The sequence below is a fragment of the Amblyomma americanum genome, chromosome 1 (assembly GCF_052857255.1).
Source record: "Amblyomma americanum isolate KBUSLIRL-KWMA chromosome 1, ASM5285725v1, whole genome shotgun sequence".
NCBI classification, from domain to species: Eukaryota; Metazoa; Arthropoda; class Arachnida; order Ixodida; family Ixodidae; genus Amblyomma; species Amblyomma americanum.
Window position 1 is genome coordinate 355,664,914 of NC_135497.1, and position 22,192 is coordinate 355,687,105.

A 22,192-nucleotide genomic window follows, 5' to 3' on the forward strand; every position below is an offset into this window, starting at 1 on the left:
AGCAGCCATGCACTGTACAATAAGCATTGGTGAACAGGATGTTGGTTGTATTTCTTAGTTTTCCTGTAATGTATAGATACAGAATGTGGGCTGTGAAATACTGCCTGCGTTATCAGTGAACGAAGGCACTATAAGTCAGTGTGCCTTGATTTCTCTGTATTGTATGTCCAGGGGAGAGCCCTAAAATGTTGTCTCATTTCAGAAAGAGTGAAAAGTGTGATATTAGCAGCAATTCACTCCCTTTTTCTATCTCCTTGTCATTGAGAGGTCTAGGGTTCTGACAAGGCAGTCACATTGTGGACATGGGTAACTTTTCATGTTGCTCGCCTGACTTTCATTGTTAGTCATTATTTGTATTTGGGTCTTCATTCTGTTTCCAAAGTAGTTTCATCGTGTACCCGTATCAAACATCCAGCTGCCAGTGAGCACCTTTAGTCGTTCTCTCTGCCTAGCTTTTTCTTTCTGCCTGGACTCTGGTATCACGTCTTGCATGATGCACCCTTTGTCATCAGCTACACTGCCATCTGTTGTCTTTCTCGTGAATCCCAGCTGGTGGGAGCACAGGCATATGCGAAAGGCAGATTGCGATTTATACTTTCAAGCCTGATTGAGGGCTGCTGTTAGATGCCTTGGGCCCATTGAGCGACTAAGTACCTTTATGCACTCCACTTCCTGTCCCATTTGCACCTTTTTTTAATGTACATGCCCATGTACACGGGTTGAACCCACCATAAGAAAATGTAAAGAACTCTGGCCCGCCCAGACCCTCCCTAGTTCTGCTTCCTTTCTTGTCTGTACAAAAATATATCTGTAAGCTGCGGCATACTGCTTTGAATACGGGTTGCACTACATGGCTGGGTAAGTAGTAAACACGTCTGTTAGCATAGAATTGAACATGTATGGTGGCAGCTTGCTTCATTTGCACTTGAAGAGTTTGATGCAGGGGAAGTTCATTGTGAATTGAAGGTTCCTGTGTGACAAGGGTACAATATTTTGCATGTCTGTGGCAGTGTTTAACTGATAGTATGCTATGTGCCTGCAGGAACTGTTCAACTCATCACGGACAGCCAAGTACACAAGTCTAAGAAATGAGGTTGAGAGCCCTGTGCATCGACTTCTGGATCATACCCAGCAGCAGCAGCAGGTTTGTAAATGGTGGTGTATTTCACATTTTTAGAAAGCTGTGATGTGCTGCTTGTCTAGGGGCCATGAAAGTTTGTTGTACTTGTTGCACACAAGCACTGGCAATAAACACTCATGATCCTGCTCTAGCCAACCCTTTTTCTGTTTGGTTTTAAATTTAGTTTTTGTTCTTAGTACGGAATGGCTTTTGTACTGAAGTTCCGTAATGTTCGTTTTTTTTTTCTTCAAAGGGGCCATGAAATGGTATTTACTAAGTTAGGAATAGCGCATGAGGAATTGGTGTTCCATCGCTCATCAGCGCACCATAAAAAGTTTTAAGCTAGCTTCTTTAACACCGAAGATATTGGTGATTAGAAATGGGGCTCCTCCTCTCCCCCTGAAATCATACATGATGATGTGCCAGAAAAAAAAAGATAAAGAACAGGTCGGGACTGCACCCAGCCAAGCACCATTTGGGCACATCCTATGAGAAGGCTTGGCCAGATTGACCATTCACGTCATTGGGGTTGGGGCAGCTAAGCAAGCACAGTGTTGTGTTGCCCTAATCAATTATGAGCAGCTTTTAAATTTGACTTGAATGTTCACAAAGACCACCTGTAAAATTTGTTGCTTTAGAATATGGCCATCAAAATCATTTCAGAGTCCCTTTAATTTCACACAGAGTTGTGTGTGTGCGTGTGCGTGCGCACACGCGTGCTCGGAAAGCTGTTAAAATGAGATGTTGCGGCAGCCTGTTATTTTTTCTGGACATGGGCCATATTGATAGGTTGAAAGAACTAGTTGCTATGATTAGTAAGCTGGTGTGAGTGGCATAACCAGATAATAGTGCAGTTACCGTATTTACTTGTGTAATGAATCCACTCGCATAATAAGCTCACCCACCAATTTTGTCGTTGAGAATTTTCTTTTTTCTTTAAGCGTCACCTTTTCCTAGTGCAATCCACGGTTTCATGCCATCCGTAGTGCAGACCTTGACAGCGCTCCAGGTGATGCGCGCCAATAACATCACAGCGTGTTTATCTTTTGATGACAGCTCCTGTGGAGATGACCCACTTGGATAACATGGCAGAGCGCCAAGACGCTGTGTGCTCTTGTCAGGAGCGCCAGTGGTGGTGGCTTGCTCGGCGCACTATTGTGCTCCTGGCTGCTCCGGTGTATGGTTAGAAAGTCGGCTAATGCTCGAGCATTAGAGGGAACATAGCGGTTTAAGCCATAATGCTATAAAACATCCTCTACACTGAAATGCTATGGAGGAAGCAGAACCTTCAGACCCTGAAGCGATTTGGCAAGCTCGAAATCATGAGCGAAAATGTCTAACTCCTCTCACACTACAGCTAACACTTATACATTTGCATTACACTCTCGTAACCGTCCCGCAAGTTTTTTAACCTTGTGTAAAAAACGCACATCTGACCTTCAGGGCCAGTGTTCAGTATGTGCACTTTTTATTTCACTGCGCCGACTATCACAAAATCGTTGCATCGCGTCATGATGCAGCAAACAGCTTTCTAAGTGAACAGTGCTTAACACCGGCAACATGAGCATGGCCTACTGCGTGCTTTGTTCATGATTGCTGGATGGACAGATGGGTGAGCTGGTGGGTGGCCGGGCAGGCAGGTGTATGATGTGAAATTTCTACTCTTGCAAAAATATCTGTCAAATTCTTTCCTCACGTATTGAACCCTCCCCCCAAAGTGATGTCAACTTTTCTGGAAAAAAAGTGGGTTAGTAATGCAAGGAAATATGGTAGTAACTGGATATTTGGTTGGATTGAAATGGGAAAGTTCACACTGCATTTTCACTGATGCCAACCTGGAAGCTGCAGGACAAGATTAGGGCTAGCATTTCTTGCTGGGGAGCAGTTCAAGAAACAATGCTTGGTTATGAAACAAAGGGGATAATAAATCGATAGTCAACGCCTTTTCTTCTTTTTTTCTTTACTTTTCAATTTCCACATCTAACTGCTCCATACAAAGAGGTGTGACTGTGCCTAACTGCTGAAAGCTTGTACAGATGGCTTATTTGCTGTGTGCGAATGCCAAACGCTTACCGTGGGCTAAACACTGTGAACATTGAATAGTTTAACCCTGACACACCTTAATACAAATTATTTGAGTGCTTGAATTAGGAAATGGCTGCATGATGTTGGTGGTTAGGGCTTCTTATGCCAATGAATGGTAGGAAATATACGGTTTACGGTGCCTTCTTCAGGGACAAGGAATGCAGGTACCTTCGGTTTGTCATTGCTGCAAATGTGTAATGCTTTCATGGTTCCTCCTCGGGGAAGAGTACTCACTTGAGCCCAGATATACCGAGCCTGCATACTATTTCGAATTATCGCCTGTATTGAACACACAGACTATCCCCTTAAAAATCCTGTGTAAAAGTATAGGAAACTCTGGTAGTATGATGTCACGTAGTGGTGATGGCAGTCGAAGCAGCGATCAAGACGGGCGAAAGGGTCTTCTAAAAGAAAACTGTTTATTGGGTTGACTTGCACCCAAAATGGACTGAATCACTCGGCGGTGGCGAAGCGACAAGCGTGCTCGGCGGTCATCGAACAGAATGCCCGCCGCTGTCGGCCGTGCTCAATTTAAAGCTGATAGCGAACTTTCGAGATAAAGAGTGCAAAGTTACTAGAACATTCCGGAACAACGTAGAATCAGCTCTGCCTGGCTGCGATCAATCGAGATAAATCTAGTCGCGTCTTGCGTCGCAAACGAAGCGATAAAGCGATGTGGCGGCAGATTTGAAAAACGAACACACTGCAAATATTCGCGGCATTACTCCTCTTTCAAAGAAGCATCGACCGGATGCATTAAAACAAATAATGCGACTAGTAAGGAAAACAAACGGATCTTGCGAAAATAGACCATGGAAATGCAGTGGCCTTTAGCGCTCATAATACGGCTTCAGACGGACTACATGGACAACTTCTGGTCGTACGCGGCGTCGCTGGGATGCATTCATTGCGTCAGGGATGACTTCATAATCCAGTTCACCCAGCCGACGACGAACCTTGTACGGGCCGAAATAGCGGCGCAAAAGCTTTTCACTCAATCCACGGCGGCAAATGGGCATCCACACCCAGATTTGGTCTCCTGGCTTGTATTCCGCGTTGCGTCTTCGTAGGTTGTAGCGTCTGGAGTCGGTCCGCTGCTGATCTTTGATCCGTAATCGGGCAAGCCTTCGAGCTTCTTCTGCGCGTTGAAGGTAGGCGGCAATGTCGACGTTCTCTTCTTCTGTAACGTTGGGCAGCATGGCGTCTAGCGTGGTCGTGGCCTCCCTGCCATGGACGAGCCTAAAAGGCGTCATCTGGGTGGTCTCCTGCACTGCGGTGTTGTAGGCGAAGACGACGTAAGGCAGGATGACATCCCAGGTTTTATATTCGGCATCGACATACATAGCGAGCATATTGGCGATGGTTTTGTTCAGGCGCTCGTTCAGTCCGTTGGTCTGCGGATGGTATGCAGTTGTCTTCCGGTGGCTGGTTTGGCTGTAGCGCAGGATGGCTTGCGTTAGTTCCGCCGTAAATGCTGTTCCTCTGTCCGTGATGAGCACATCGGGGGCACCGTGTCGAAGAAGAACGCACTCCACGAAAAATTTGGCGACTTCTGCTGCTGTTCCGTTCGGTAGGGCGTTCGCCTCGGCGTAGCGGGTCAGGTAGTCGGTCGCTATGATGATCCACTTATTTCCAGATGTTGACGTTGGAAAAGGGCCAAGCAAGTCCATGCCAATCTGCTGAAAGGGCCTTGAGGGAGGTTCAATGGGGTTCAGAAATCCTGCTGGTCGTGTGGGAGGAGTCTTTCGTCGCTGACAATCTCGGCATGTTTTCACATAGTGTGCGACATCGGCAGACAGTCGGGGCCAGTAATACTTGTCTTGAATGCGGCGGAAGGTGCGAGTAAACCCGAGATGTCCAGCTGTCAGCTCGTCGTGTGAAGCCTGTAGAACTTCTTCGCGGAGACAAGTAGGTACAACAAGGAGGTAGGCTGTTTTGTTCGCTGTAAAGTTCTTCTTCACAAGGACCTCATTATGCACACAGAAGGAAGACGGTCCTCGCTTGAATGAAGCGGGGGGTGAAGAAACTTTGCCTTCCAGGTACTCGATGAGGCCTTTTAGGTTGGGGTCCGAGCGTTGCTGCTGAGCAAAAGAGCTTGCGCTGATGGGTCCCAGGAAGGCGTCCTCATCGTCGTCCGGCGGCGTTGCATCTACAGGGGCTCGTGAGAGGCAATCGGCGTCAGAGTGCTTGCGTCCGGACTTGTAAACGACGGTGACGTCAAAATACTGGAGACGCAGACTCCATCGAGCGAGTCGGCCAGAGGGATCCTTCAAATTGGCAAGCCAGCAGAGCACGTGGTGGTCAGCGAACGGCCGTCCATAGAGGTAGGGGCGGAATTTCGACGTAGCCCAGATGATGGCAAGGCACTCCTTCTCAGTTGTCGAATAGTTAGCCTCGGCCTTGGAAAGGGAACGGCTAGCGTATGCAATGACCTCCAGCCTGTCACTTTTTTGAACGAGAACGGCACCTAGGCCCACGCTGCTTGCGTCGGTATGAACTTCAGTATCGGCGTTTTCATCAAAATGCGCGAGGATCGGTGGGGACTGTAAACAACGCTGAAGTTCCTTGAAGGCTTCTGCCTGCGGCGCTTCCCATTTAAATGGCACGTCTGTTTTCGTCAGTTGGGTCAGGGGCTCGGCGATGCGCGAAAAGTTTTTCACAAATCGTCGGTAATATGCGCACAGTCCGAGAAATCTGCGCACTGCTTTCTTATCGGCCGGCGGTGGAAACTGTTCAATAGCAGCTGTTTTCTGCGGGTCCGGGCGTACTCCCTCCTTGCTAACGATGTGGCCTAGAAACAGTAGCTCTTCGTAGGCAAAGTGGCACTTCTCTGCCTTCAAGGTTAGGCCAGACGACTTGATGGCGTCTAGTACTGTTCGAAGTCTTTTGAGGTGCTCTTCAAAGTTCGAGGCGAAAACAACGACATCATCTAAATATACCAGACAAATTTGCCACTTCAGGCCTGCCAGCACTGTATCCATTACTCGCTGAAACGTCGCCGGTGCAGAACAGAGACCTAATGGCATCACCTTGAACTCAAACAGCCCATCCGGAGTTATGAATGCTGTCTTCTCGCGATCTCTTTCGTCGACTTCAATTTGCCAGTAGCCACTCTTGAGGTCCATCGATGAGAAATATTTGGCGTTGCAGAGGCGGTCCAGTGTGTCGTCGATGCGGGGGAGGGGGTAGACGTCCATCTTTGTTATGTTGTTCAAGCGGCGGTAATCCACGCAGAATCGAAGTGCGCCGTCTTTCTTTCTCACTAGAATAACCGGTGCCGCCCATGGGCTGTTTGAAGGCTGGATGACGTCGTCGCGAAGCATTTCTTCGACTTGGTCCCGGATGGCTTTTCGTTCTCGTTGTGACACACGGTAGGGGCTTTGACGGAGAGGTCGGACGTGTTGATCCGTTATAATGCAATGCTTGGCAATTGGCGTCTGTCGCACCTTCGGCGATGTCGAAAAACACTCACTGTAGCTTTGAAGCAGATTGCGGATCTGGTCTTGTCTGTTCTGGTGCAGGGCTGGGTTGATGTCGAAAGTGGGCGAGTTCTCCTGGTCAGGTGAATCTTCTGCGGAGGGGTCGGAGAGGGCGAAGGAGTCTCGTACGTCAGATATTTCGTCGAAGAAAGCAATCGTCGTTCCTCTGTTAATATGCCGGTATTCTTCGCTGAAGTTAGTCAGCAGTACTTCGGCCTGGCCATTGCGGAAATGTGCGATGCCTCTTGCGATGCTGATTCCTCGGTCTAGAAGCAACTGCATGTTCCCCTCGATGATGGCTTCAGCGTTAATGGCTTTCGTGGCGCCTATGGTCACGATAACACTTGAACGGGGTGGGACGCTCACTTCTTCCTCCAGGACACTTAGGGCAACGAGATTTTCCCGAGTTTTCATCGAAGCGATGGCTTCTTCCGTCGAAAGCGTGATCAGCTTGGATCGCAGGTCGATGATCGCTTGATGCTCATCAAGGAAATCCATACCCAAGATCACTTCTCGGGAGCATTGCGGTAGCACAACAAAGGTCGCAGGATAGGTATGTCCTTTGACAGTCACTTGCACTGTACATCGTCCTGATGGCGTAATGAGGTGGCCATCTGCGTTGCGAATTTGTGGGCCGTCCCAAGCCGTTGTGACTTTTTTCAGATGCGCAGCGAATGTTCCATTCATCACGGAGTAATCGGCTCCTGTGTCGACTAGAGCGGTAACTTTCCGGCCGTCGATAGTCACTTCTAGGTCGGAGGTCCTGGCTCTTGCATTGCATGTCGCTCTCGGCGTCGGGTCACGGCTTCGTCGCGTATGCGAGTCACGGGTTGGGCGTGTGGTCGAAGCTCCTCTGGGTGGTGGCGTCGATTTCAAGGTAGCTTGCGTCGTGGTCGAGGTTCTCATTGTGTGCGGCGTCGGTGCAGCGAGTGTCAGTTCTTCATGCGGCGTCGCGGGTGCAGCGTCTTCGTGGGGCGTGGTCGGTGGAGGATCTTCGGCGTTTAGCTCGTGAGCAACCTCACCTCCAGAGGTTGCTGCCTTTAGTTTCCCCTACGGGGGCTGGGAGACCTTCCTCGTACCGCTGCTGCGTAGCTGCGGCGTGGCGACGCAAAGCACGAGGTTGACGGCGATGGTGAGCGCGAAAAGCGGTACGGCGTGGGCTCTTCTCGACGCAGGTACTCGTCGATTTCCTGCGGACGTTGTCCGAAGCGTGGTCGTGGGGCATTAACGGAAAATCCTCGAAGACCAATACGTCGGTACGGGCAGTGACGAAGAATATGGTCGGCCTCACCGCAATGGAAGCACAATGGCCGGTTGTCGGAAGTCCTCCAGGCGTCGCATTTCCTGGGGCTTGAGCGTCGGTCATAGGCTGGGCGGGCGGGGGCTGGGAGGCGGCGTTGTGGAACAATTGGCTCACCTCGGGGAGGACGTGGGGGTTGTCGCTGGGGCTGAGCAGTCCTTACTGCAGCGGCGTAGGTCATGGCCTGGGGTTCTGTGGCCGTCGTGGTGTCAAGTGCCTGTTGCACTTCTTCCCGTACCACATCCATCAGAGTCGCTGCTTGTGGCTGTGGGGAAGATGGCAGTAATCGGCGTAGCTCCTCTCGGACGATTTCGCGGATAACTTCCCGCAAGCTGTCGCTGGTGGTGGCCGGCGTGTCCGAACGGATTGCACAGGCAGAGGAAGGACGATTGTACTGCCGAGCTCGGACGTCGAGGGTCTTCTCAATCGTGCAGGCTTCTTGCATGAACTCCTCGACTGTTTTTGGCGGCTGGCGGACGAGGCTTGCAAAGAGTTGTTCTTTTACGCCGCGCATTAAAAACTGAACTTTCTTTTCCTCGGTCATCCCGGGATCGGTGCGGCGAAATAGGCGCTTCATCTCCTCGACGTAACTGCGGACGGGCTCATTCGGAATCTGGATCCTGGACTCGAGAAAATGGATCTGGCCAGGGCATACAATGCAGAAAATGAATCACCAATGGTATCTTAGGGCAACAGAATGAATTTGATGGATTTTAATGGCACAAGGGCATCTGTGGCCAAAAAGTGCCTTAGAACAAGTTAATTTCGTCTACTCAAGGTGAAATCAGAGACCCATTTCCCAAGCATTTCATTCCAGATAAGCTGAGCACCACGCCAGGAAACAGCTTGTGCATTGCAAGAAAATGAATTTCACGATAAGGAAAATATAGCAGGAGATAGCTGATTATAAGCTCACTAGATAAGATTAGGTGATTTCTGATAGTGTGGCATGTAGCTGATGCAAGACACAGATAATTAAACTGGAAAAGGCCATTGTCCTGAGGTGAATGTAAACTAAGCAATGAGGATAATGAAATTCGCTACACTACAGCTGTTAAGAATCAGCTCAAGTTCCATGCTTCAAGATGATGCAAGTTTGCTCAGTGAAAAAAAAATCATAAGTTCACCCAAGAATTGGTATCTTGGCGGTATCAGGCTGCAGGTGCAGATGAATTAATCCTGCCTCAGAGAAGAGCTACATAGAGCACAAAACATTTTAGGCCAGTCCTACACTGACAGCTGTTAATAACTATTTTAAAACTGTTTTTCATTGCAAAAACAATAATACCGAGTTTGTGTTGGTCATGTGATTATGTTACTGAGGCTCTCTTAAAAATTCTAGCCATAGCTAAAATACAAGCTGTCTCAACTAAGTTTTTATATCAACAATGAGAACATAAACACATGCAGAATATTCAAGTAGAAGTTTTATTCTTCATGACGTGCCCTACAAATTTTAAATTATACTGAAAAGTAATAGAGTGGAGTGCTTGTGCCAAAAATACTAAACCTCAACAACAAAGAGAACACAAGATAAAGGCAACAACATATTGCCCAAAATTTAAATGTTTGACAGAACAAATATGAAAAGAAAACCTCTCCACAACTGGAACAAAACAGCGTGATACCGAGCACACATTTGAAAATTGTTTCATCCAAATCCCCAGTCTGGTGCTCCAGCACTCTTCAGCCCGCATGTCATGAAATGCACCATAGTTCTGGTAGCTGTAAAGAGTATACAGCTGATCCGGTATTTTGATATGTGAACAGTAACCCTCAATGACCACCAGGCTGAATACTTTCAAGAGGCTGTTCTAGTAACAAGACTGCAGTGAAACACTTAGCAAGTTATGCTGGCGTAATAATGCAAACCGTTAATCTTAGAGTTCGCTACCACGCAACTCTGTAGTAACTCCTAAAGTGATGCAATCGAATGAAAAAAAGGACTGCCTATTATATAAACAAAAGTCGAGGCTGCAATGCAAGGCCACTACAGAAGTGCTGCAATACAGCAATAGCGATACAATGTACACTTTAGGCAACACAATGAAACATGATCTTTTATCCTTAATTATCAGAATTTAAATATTTCATTTTCCTTGCTCTCTTGCAAAATTAAGTTTAGATCGTGAAAGCGCTCAAAAAGACAAGGATACAGAAAGAGATTTCCACGCAGTGCACTTACTTCCAGTGTCTTTTTGAGCACATCCGCTATCTAAACATGGTAACCCAACTAGCCTAAACGCTGTCGTTATTCCAAAATTAAGGGCACAGGGTAAGGTAAAATTAGAAAAAAAAATCGTTTTTTTTTCTTTTGGAATTTTAGAAGTTCAATTCTTTCTACACATGTTCCATGATCGCACTTTCCTCAGAAAGCCATATTTACGGCTGAAAAACGCTTTTTCCGAAACCAAGTAGTGAGCGGCCACGCCCCCTTTCAGGATTAACGTCAATTTTTTCAACCAAAAAGTCCACCACCTGATTTCAAAACTTGTCTAAAATCAGCTACATATAAAAATTGTCTGGCAACTATTGTACAGCTCCTCTTTTTTAGCCAAGACTGTCCTGAGACGCTTTGCACGTTTTTTCCACGTTTCTGCAACCTTCATGCAGCTGCGTCCGAGTGCTATCCCTTTCGATCAGTATTGTAAATTGTGCCGGTGTTGGTTGCTGCTGATAAGTTGAGATGCCCAGGGCAAAGAAGGCCTTCGTCAGGCGTGAATTTCACGGCAACCGCTACGCTCATCGTGAAAAAGCAAAAGGATGTCCACGACCGAATGAGATCCCGAACGCCGAACGCGTCAGCTCCTCGACATCGAAGCTTTCAAGATTTTCTCTGTGCTTCCAGGAAGCGGATGTGCTACAGAGCAGCAGCCAATATGCCTTAATGGACATGGACGGCATTTGTGCCGCAATTACACAAATTTGTGTGTGCAGAGAGTGCGGTGGAAGTGTTGAGCTCATCGAAATATTGACAAAACGGGTAGGCGTTGCAAGCGTTTACAGTTTGAACTGTGAAGTGTGTAGTGCCGCACAACGATTTGAGACGCAGAAGAAAACTACTTCTGGCCTCTATGAAGCCAACCTCAGGTTAGTGTATGGCTTGAGGTTCATTGGTAAGGGAATGGCTGCAGGAAATATACTCTGTGCTATGCTAAACCTTCCTAAGCCGCCGACAAAGTTTGCGAAATACAATCAAGAGCTTCTAGGTCACATCGAAGCTGCTGCTCAGGAGTCGATGAAAAGGGCAGCTGACGAAGCTGTGCAGCTGAATGAGGGGGATAAAGACATCGCAGTTGCTCTTGATGGAAGCTGGCAGAAGCGAGGCCATACTTCCAATAACGGCATAGTCTCTGCGACCAGTGTAGACTCTGGGAAAGTGCTGGATGTGGAGGTTTTGTCTAAACGTTGTCCAAAGTGCAGCATCAAGGGTACAAACAGTGACCCCCTTCATAGAGAGGTGTGCCAAAGCAACTACCAAGGCACCAGCGGTGAAATGGAAGTCGCAGGAGCACTGAAAATTTTCGGCAGGAGTGAGGAGCTTCACGGCGTTCGATACGTCAAATACCTTGGGGATGGTGACAGCAAGGCTTTTATGGCTGTGAAGGCACAAATGCCATATGGTGATTCCGTTGAAATATCCAAGGTTGAGTGCATAGGGCACGTGCAAAAAAGGATGGGCACAAGGTTACGAAGGCTAAAAAAAGGAAACAAAGCAGAAAAACTCTCTGATGGAAAGAGCCTCTCGGGCCGAGGCCGACTGACTGATGCAGTAATAGACAAGCTCCAGACGTACTATGGTTTGGCCATCAGAAGAAATGTAGGAAACCTGGATGAAATGCGAAAGGCCGTTTGGGCAACCTTCTTCCACTTATCGGCCACAGACGATGACCCATGCCATGGACTTTGCCCAAAGGGACCTGATACGTGGTGTGCCTTCAACAGAAGTCAGTCAGAGGGCAAGCCATTTTTCCACAAGGAGAGTCTGCCTGCATCTGTCTTGGAGGCTATCAAACCCATTTATAGGGAGCTATCGAAGGCTGAGCTCCTAGAGAAGTGCCTGCATGGGCGAACTCAAAATGCAAATGAGTCGTTCAACCATGTTGTTTGGGAACGCGCGCCAAAGAAAGTGTTTGTTAGGCTTCGGACCCTACGGATGGCAACACTGGATGCTGTTCTTTCATTTAATAATGGTAGCATCGCACGGGCCAATGTTTTGAAGGCGTGTGGATTGAACCCAGGGAGCAACACCATCAAGTGGCTGAGGGAAGCTGACCATAAGCGCATGTACTTTGCGGGCCGAGCAACACGACAGCTTACAAAAGAGGCCCGACAGTCAGAACGACAAGCCGAAAAGCGAAAAAATGACGGCGACAGTGACTACGAAGCAGGGGGCTATTAAACCAATTACTATGAAGGCGTTTCTGCGAATAAAAAATGGTTTTTCACATCTTTTTTCTCTTTACGCTCTATTATCTCAAAACAGTGTTTTTTCTTACAAAGGTACCATTATTTCCAATGCCTTTCAAGACAGACGGCTGATTTTTTTTTGCAATCATCTACATAAGTGTTGCCAACTACTGAACTAGAATTAAGCAATTTCACTGAGCAGTTATTCTGTTATGAATTTTGAAATGCGCAAAGAAAGGCCAGGTTTGTGTACTACCGGAAAAAATTTTATTAAAAATCGAATTTTCAACACATTTCAAATATTCTACTTCAGTAAAAAGAGCACAAAATTTGGCAAACAATGATATATGCATTATTAGGCTACTGTTATTAGTTAGTGAGAAACATGTACCTCAACATGGCCTAAAATGCATGGGAAGTATAGGGCTTACCCTGTGCCCTTAAGCCTTTCACAAAGTGGGAGCCCCTTTCCCCATACAATGTGCACCATAACTAATCCAACACTTTTTCCATGATGTTTTCTCAGAGAATAAACACTGTTTGAAGATTTTGCAATAGTACTTGTCTTTTCGATTCTACGAATGTATCATGCAAATGTTCAATGAAATGACCATGTGCCTATCTTGATCATTGCTCAAAATCAGGGTATAATGCACCATGAAGGGCAGGCTCTGCTTGATTTTTATGTTTTCCTAACGAAGCATGTACGTGCAACCCTTCTGCTGGCTTGTATGCAGCAGGTTTGTCTAGCTAGACGAACTGTGGTTTTGCTATAAAGATGAAATGGTACTTTGGAAGTGAATGGTTTTCTAAAATGCATTTAACATACATACCGGGGCTTTAACAGCACCTGGTGTAAGCAACATCAGTGGGGGGACCGCAGGAGTGGCCTAGTGGTCCGAGCATCTGCCTCGCAAGCAGGAGGTGCGGAGTTCGATCCCTAGTGCCACCGGGTAACCAGCGGTGATACAATGGGTCGTTTCAATGGCCAGTTTAAAACTTGAAATAACCATGCTGCAATATATACAAAAAATGATTTGTGTGCTCTCTCTTGCATGACATTGTTAATCATATCATAGTGTTGGTAGTACACAAAATGCATGTATGGAACATATACGTGCACTGTTTTTGTTCACATCTTACCTGCTATGTGCTGTTATGGCATGTTATGTGCTGGGAAAGCAACAGGTGGTGAGCAATGTTGTGCTGCAGCCTTTCTTCTGGTGGAATTTGAATCATGTGAGGTGCAGCTGAAAGAAATTGTTTCATACAAAAGTATATTTCATGTAACACAACAAAAAGTGCACAGCCCAATCATGAGTTGTGGTTTAAACTAACAGCGAGCTTTTTACTACTCTATTTAACATATGATGCAAGTCAGTGATGCTGGAGGCACAAAACTAAATACTGTGAGGTAACAAGAGCTAATATGGACAATCGTGCCTTTAAGAGATATTGTCAATATATATTTTCCTGAATGAACTAAAGTTATCCTTAGAAGCATTCAGAGGAAGATAATTTTGCTAAATGCCTTTTGCCAGAATAGGTCTTTAAGGAACCAGTTGCAAATGAAAAGAATAACTTTAAGACCATGCTATGCATGCTCTAACGCCAAAGTAGTTCCATACAAGCAGTATACTATGCCCCTAGTTTTATGGTGGGCCTGTACTGCACAATTTTCATGCAAGGTAGTGGAAAGTATGTGCCATGAAACAGACCTCTGCTTGCTGAAACTGGCAAATAAGTACTGGGTTTTTAAGGCAGGAAAGAAGTTACATAGTTCCTTCTGCAGGTTTTGAACTTCAGGTTAGTTATTTGAAAAATATCAATCCCTGAACTGCAATGATTGAAGTTTTTAGCAAATAACATTTCCATTGTAACAGTGGAAACGCTCTTTTATTTGAGGAACGACTTTTCAAAAGCCTGCGTTTCATGGTGGCTGTCAAGTAGCCCTGATAAAGAGAAACCAGTCACGACACACAACCAAGCCCCCGTAGCACATTTTCAACTATACCCTCATGATATAGCTTTAAAGTAAGTGTTAAGCAATACAAATACAAATCCCTTGATTTCCTTCATGATTTATCACTGGTGTATACATACAAAGATAACCGTACAAGATGTGGAGTGCATGGTACAGAGACAGTAGGCAGATGGTTTCTTGACACTCAAAAAGCGAACAAGGGAAGGAAAAATCTCAGGGTGCTTGCCGTTTCGACAAGACAACTTGTTTTCGTCTGGGGTCAACATATACAGAGGAAACTTAGAATCAAGTACAGGGTTGTCCACTCTTAGTGCGAACACGCGAGCACATGGCTGTGCTCTTTGGGCCACTGTGTCTGACATTGCCACACATCGAAGTGTAACATGACACGAAGCACCACATCCAGGTGCATCTCCTCTTGCGCCATTTTGCAGCGATGAGTGGCTGCGCCGCACACAGTGGACCTCTAAAAAGTGCGGCCATGCGCTCACATGTTTGCAATAAATGTGGCCAGCTCTGTACATTCCGGAATTGGCATAATTATTTGAAAAGGCCTTGCACATGGTCAGAGGTGTCCCAACCCATAATTTCGACCTCCTTTCCTGCTTTCTTTAATTTATCGTTATACTTTAACCTTACGCCCTGCACCTCCTGACATCACTTCTCGGAACCTTGGCTGCCATACTCCTCCCCCTCCCCCTTCTTTTTGCCTTTTCTCCGAACCTGCCCTCATTTTCTCTTTTTCCTTCAAATTATTTTGCCCCCCCCCCCCTGGTATTTTATTCTGCCATGCTGCTTAATTCCTTTATCCTAGTTTTTCAAGAAAAGGCATCCAGCCATACCAAGCCACCTGTTGCGGCTGGACATAAAGCCATTCAAGCCCACTCTGCACACTCCATACCCCGAGATTCGTTTCTACTGAATTGGGCTTTTTTGTTTTCACAGTTTTGCAGGTCAACCGGTTAATCTTCTTTAGCAGCTATCATGCCTGGTCAAGGTTCACGCTACCCATCGTAACGCCCTTCCCATATCGCACCCTCGTTCCACACAACAGGCCTTTCGCCTCGAAGTGAAAACCTTATTTAAACCCCACCAATGATGAACACTTTGCCAGACAAAGACAAGTACTCTTGTCGAAACGTCGGCAAGCACCCTGAGGCTTTTCCCTTCCTTATTCAGTTTGTGAGATACCAGGGACAGGTGTTCAAGCAGCCATACCACACTAATACCCTGTCACACGGGCACCGCAAAGGCCTTGGAGAATCATATCCAAAGGCTTAAGGAGTGCAGCTACCCGGTACAAATGTTGCGCCTTTGTCGCTAAGGGCCTTGGAGGCGAAGGCGCTCAACCGAGACCTTCGGAGCCCGAAGACACAGCATTCGAGAAGCTGTGATCGCAGTACCATCCAAAGTCAAAAAGTAAAAGCAATAAAAAAAATAGATAAGCTAATAATGTTTGAAAACATTTTTTTCAAATACGAAAGGTGTGTCTGGCTTTGGTTTTTGTACGGGTGTTTATGTTTTATGTTCAAATTTCAAGACAGTGAAAGTGTTGCGGCAACACCGAGCGCCCATGGTGGCCAAGGCAATACACGTACAAAACCTGCTCCTGCTGATGAGAGTAGCTGTTGCAGTACTTTTAAGGAAGCAATCAGAATAAAAAAATTCTCAAAGCTCAACGAATGAACAGAATACACCACTTTAATTTTAGAACACTCACTTCAGCCACCTCGAGTATAGCAGCGGGTGCTCAGCCTGAACGACTTTCACCTTTGGGCTGCACCGTGTAGCTGCATCGCTGCTCCTTTAAGCTTTCGCTTCTTTGGTGAAAAATGGTGCCTTTGCTGGAAAGGCCTTCGAGGAATGCCATGTGACAGGGGTATAAAGCACATTTTTTACTGACACGAAAGACTCAGTGCCTTTAGTTCTGACAACATTCTGAATCATGCTTTGGTGGCTTAGCATATCAAAATACTGGACATGACAAAATCAGCTAATTAGTGAGGGCTATTATTTGATATAGGTAAAATTATAACATTCTCTTAAAATAATGAAAAGAAACCACCAGCACTGACATCAATGTACAATTTGGCTGTAACATACTGACATGACAATATAGTTACACGTAAATTCCCTTTTCGCACTTCAAAACTGCATGCATTATTTCTAGAAAGTGCGAGAACAGAAGCTCATACATAGTGCCAAAGAAAAGAGTGCATAATAGTACCACTTACGAGGTGTTTATCGGCAACTGCAATGAGCAAGGCTATGTTAATGGCAATCCAGAGTTATGTGTCTTACGAGCGCATGCACTTGGGAGGTGATAGCAGCTGTGGACGCAGCTGTCCATCGCAGTTTTGAGTCTGTCGAGATAACACATGGGGTAAGGTATTCCCTGTTTTGCTGCCGAAGGCAAAACCGTCAGCGAGTGGAGTTGCCTTGCTATTCACTGTCAATATCTACTGCTCAAAGTAAAGGAAACTAGGGCATAGAACATACAGCATTTCATATTATGCTTTGGCCAAATACAGTGAGGATGAAACAGACTAGACTTGTCTTATGACGTTTGCACTCTTTACTTTGCACCAGAGGAAAATAAATTTTTGTACAGTTGACCTACTGCTTGCCACAGTCCTAGAAGAAATTAATCCAGGTCTCAGAAATTCTACCGAGAGAATACTGATGCTGCATGTGCATTTCTCTGAACTGTTCTGAAATATGCAGAAGTTACCAATTTTTTTACTACCTGATTACATACTGTAATCTTTGCAAGGAATATGAGGTTAACGGACTGGGAAAAAATGTCAGGAATGGTACCTTTGGTACTGGGCACTTGGAGAAACAAATGACCCACTGGGCGTCCCCAGGAGCTCTGCTACCAGGCACCCCTAGCAACAGTAGTCAATTTTCCAGATCCAAAGGAGCCATGCGAATGATTGCCGAAAAGTCAAGTTTAAGGACAGCAGATGCATGAACACAAAACAGTTTTCCAACTTTGTTTCAGTGTGATAAATGGTTTCAAATCTCTAGACTATATCTGGTAGTACACAAATTATCAGAACACCATCTCCCGCTCAGAATCATCTCAAAGCACATTCGACACGCAGTACCAACATGGACAGTTCGTGCTTAATCGAATCCAAAAGTTTACGGTGATCGACCAATGTTACTCTAAATAGAGACAGAAAGCGCATGCACGTTGTACTGATGTTATCGTGAACATAACATGCGACGAGACGCAAGGTTACAATACAAACAAAAAAACCGCTTTCAAAATTTGAGAACAAAAGGCTCACCTTCTCACAAGTTCGCCAAACCGGAGACGTTGCCGAGTGGCTGCCGCCAAAGTCACTCGCAATGCACAGAAACAATAAAAATGCAGTGCCGCTTACTTTCCTTGAGCAATTCCAGTCGATTGAACTTCCACCTGTTCTCACCGACTACCTCTGCAAGCATGTCTAAAAGTTAGCGGCGCAGCCACGCCATTTGCAATTTACGGAGTTACACGGGAAATTCATAGCGCCATTCGCGTATTCGCGCTCAAGCTCACGTCGCTGATGTCGCAAAGGCGCAGAACGGCAAAAACATATAAGATGTATTTAATTTTAGGGCAGCTTATTTAGCTGACAACCTGAATCGTTTGATATATTGTTTTTTCTATTCGTTGCATGAACGTTATTACCACCTGGGGCAGTGCAGCTTGGCCATGGCTAGCCATGGCGAAGTCGAAGCGCTATAGCCGAGCCCGCAGTCGGAAACATGTGCGCAGTTAGCGCAGTGTGGAGTTGAATGAACAGGCGCTGGTGGTGGTGGTAGTGGTTTTATTAAAAATAATAGTAAAAAGGAAGGAAAAGATTTTTGCTAGCCCCGGCATTTGCCATCGATACTGAAGCACCTGAGCTGGGGCAGCGGAAATAAAGGACAGCAGGCAGAATGGAGAAATGAAATGAAAGAGGTGAGGGGACAGGAGTAGAGGACAGGGGGAGAAGTAATATGTACAAACTATTTACACAATAAGTAATGTGTCCAGGTTGTGCGCGTAATTAGTTCAGTTTAGAGAAATTAAATCACACACGCGCACAGCACTGTGTAGGTTACAACTGGAGTGGGGCGTCCAGTTATTAATCGTTCAAGGTAGAACTCGCGGAGCGTTCGGTCACTGCGTGTAACTACCTGACGGAGAACAGACGGGACGTCAAGCCCGTGTGTTCGAGGAATGCACAGAGGCTCACCAAAGTTCGCTCACGAGTGCGCGCACTGCCCTGCGGCCACAATAGCGTCTTGATGGAGTCTGGTAGTATGCCCTGCGCCCTATAGGCCGCGAGCATATCGCGACGAGCATCGGCGAACGCGGAGCAGCGAAGGAGCAGATGTTCTAGTGTTTCCACTGCACCGCATCCGTCACACACATCACTCGTCGCGATTCCGTGACGCACCCGTCGTTCCCCGGGCCACACGCAGCCGATGCGCGCGCGGAGGATCATTGCACGTTGCGACCGTGTAAGTGCGCGACAGCCGGTGACACTGTCGATGCGCTCACCTCCCGCGATGCGTGGGTCGGGGTGCTGCTTTCGGAGATGGTCGTGAATGACCGCACGCACGTCCTCCAGCGCAAGGGGCAGATCGCTGGCAGGTAGTTGGTGTGCAGCGGTCGCGAGGTCGTCAGCTTCTTCGTTGCCGGCGATGCCGCAGTGACCAGGCGCTTTGGAATGGGTTTTTGTTCTTCCGTGTTCGCTGCGTGCGTCCTGCGCGTTGTGATGACCCCCATAATGCGCAGGTCCACACGGGACGGAGAGGCAAAGAGACACCGTATGGCTCAGTTTAAACAAACAGGTATATTCAATAATTACACATGATTAAGATTATACATCAGAGGCTGGGGCGTCCGAGCTTACGTGCCGACGACTTCATGGGGGCGATGGAGTGGCTCCGGAGTTGGGCTCGAGCGGTTGCTGGCAGAAGCTGCACGCCGTCGGGCTTCGGCGCTGAAGGCCCTCTTGGCGAACGATGTCGTCCTGAGCGTCTATGCAGTAGAATTTCAATAGTCGTCCGTTTCTTCGAGGATGGTTCACAAACCCTTCCTCTAGTGTCGTTCGGCTTGGAAGATGAACAGGAGGCGAGCTTGTAGATGATGACAGCAGAGCATATTTTACAACATACATATGCAGAGAGTTAAACTGGAAAAAGCAGAACTGAATTTACAAAAGAACAAACTTTGCACTACTTTACTCATCGACCGGGCAGGTTAGTGCCTAAGTAGCATCACATTACATGCTAAGCATGGAGCCCCAGCTCAGACTGGACTGCATCCGTTTACATGCGCTTTTAAGCACTTGATTAACAAAGGACTAAGGGCGGTCATTTCCAGTGGCCCGCCCAAAGCATCAATTCTCCAATCCAAAATAACATGCGAGATGGGGACCACTCCTTGGGTTGGGCTTAGCCTCGAACCCAGAGTCTGTTAACAATACAAACTAAATAAACAACAAAAACGCCACCACTCTCTCTCAAGTGAGAGTATACACAGGCTCTCTCTTCGGAGCTAATTCACTAGCGCCTGTCTTTCCACATTCTTGGCGAGTACTGCCTGTCCGCCATGACAGGTGTCCGTCACGGCCCTTCTGGGAATGCGCTTTTGTTCACGAGGCACGGCGGGAAGCTGTGGGTGCCTTCCCGGCGATAGCCCACGTCGAAAGGGGAAGGAGGGAAAGAATGTTGTCTTCGCGGTAGCGCATAGCGTCGGCTGTGGTACGGCGCGCTCTGGCCCGCTGACAGCTCCCTTGTCCTGGAATGTGCCCGGAAATTGGGGAGGATAAAGCCTGTTTCCCCGGGGCGGCGGCGGGTCCGGTTGTTCTGGTCGTCACTCAAAGAGCATGGCTGGGTAATTGATGATGCCGCTGTCACGGGTCTCCGTCTACGCCGCGCCGTCGAACGTGGATCCTCGTAGCACACACGGAATGTCACAGCGTTGTGTGTCTTTAGTATGTGTGTGGCCGGAACGCTGCATTGGAGTGTACATACAACAGCTCGCTGTCCCGTGCGGCATCGGTGCGTAGTAAAACGATCATGCAGAATGTACGTTACAATGCCAGTGGCCCTGCACGAAAGAGGGGACTTGAAGTCAACGGAAAAGCTGCTCTCCCTCGTGGGACTGCAAGAATCTGGCGAGTAACAGTCGACGCGCGTTTCGGTGGATGATTCCGTTTACCACGCCAAAAAATTCAGCACTGGCCAACAGCAATGAACTGCTGCTGCATCATCACCTGTGTGATGTTTGTGACAAGCTTGTTGGATGTGAACGTGGCCATGAATGGTATTCGCCGAGCAGTGGTCCTCAGGGCGTGGCACCAGTGGATACCCGAAGACGATTACTGTTTGCCTGCGCCCTGGCGCCTCGCATTCAACCGAATGCTTTGGCGTTAATTATTTATATCGGAATTTCACACGTAGTTGGACTCGCAAATATTACAGCGTACAAACGTGCCGTTGGAAGAGCACCCTTTTTCATTTTTTTAGGGAGGGGGTGGGGGAATTACCGTCTGCTCAAATTTAATGTCACTAATATTTTGAGCTTATTTTCTAAACAGGTGCCGTGGTGGCACTGTAAGCAATGCATTTACTGGGCAGAAGTTTATTTTATGTTGTGTTGGCACAAGGTTAATGATTGTCATTGTACTGTGGTGCCATGTTCAAACAAAACACATAATTGTACACTCTCTTTGAAGAATGTCTAATGAGGTAATAAATTACTGAGCAGCGAGTATGCAATGTGGTAAATGCGATGAACGTTACTGAATTACTTCACACTTGTCATGTTCTGTTGTCGTTAGTGATTACGTATGCCTTGGTGTCTGCTGCTTTCCAGTGTAGGGGTCGAGAGGCATGTCGAGCTCCACTTAGCAGCTTTTTTTCCTTCCACTCTCTACTGGCCAACGTGGTAAAATAAACTCAACATAATGCGTGATTGCTCACTCCTAGATTAGACTACCATTTCACTTATTTACTCTCAGGGCCAATTGGCATCGAAAAGAGGAGAGCGACTAACATAAATACATGTGTAGGCAAATTAATTAAAATGATTATACACAGCAGACTTGAAGACATTGGATGCAGTGGTGGACATGACGAAGGCAGAGAAGATGTGACAGCTGGAAACGTAGAAAAGTGGAGATCTGCGTGAGTTTGTACGCGACTTAAGGTGAACGCTAGCAAAAAATTAAGAAGGCGCAGAAGACTGAGGCCAGAGTTAAAACTGTAGTTTAACAGAGGAAAGCACCTCTCAGCAAGCCAAAATGTGCAAATGCAAGCAGTTATGTGAACACAGAACATAGAAAATGAAACTCTTTTTTGGACAGAAGGAAAGCTAAGGCACATTGCTTATTGTGATGTTGCTTAAAAAGTTGGTGTCTAGTTGTTGCCCTTCATATCTGGTCCTTCCACACCCAGCAACTGAAATGCCATCAAAAAGGAGCATTTCCAACCACTCTATTACATGGGAGGTACACATCGCCAGATGTCAGAGGCTTGGCGTCTCATCTTGCAGACTAGCTAGTTTGGCAGATTTAAACTTTACCCAATGTAAGAGGCATGCGGTAGCCTTGAAGGGGAGTATTTCATAAGTGTTACAGCATATTGTACAGTGCTGGCATGCTTCATTATTTACATCACAGTAATATGCTAGCACAGGCTGGAAAGTTTGTAAGTGAACAGAAAAAAACAATGTTCATGCCATATCTTAGCCACATTCTTAGTATTGTATAAAAAGGGCAAATAAGGAATTCCTCATTTTTTTGTCAGCTTTTTCTTTCTGTGCA

General features: G+C 46.7%; 1 protein-coding gene across 1 annotated transcript in view; it reads left to right on the top strand.

Annotated features, from left to right (window-relative positions):
- Positions 1 to 22,192, top strand: part of LOC144115593 (uncharacterized) — a 61,615-nt gene that overhangs the window by 14,840 nt on the left and 24,583 nt on the right. Inside the window, exon 5 of the mRNA XM_077650012.1 lies at positions 1,043 to 1,144. Coding sequence (XP_077506138.1) covers positions 1,043 to 1,144 — 102 coding nt within the window. The remainder of the gene's footprint in view (positions 1 to 1,042; positions 1,145 to 22,192) is intronic.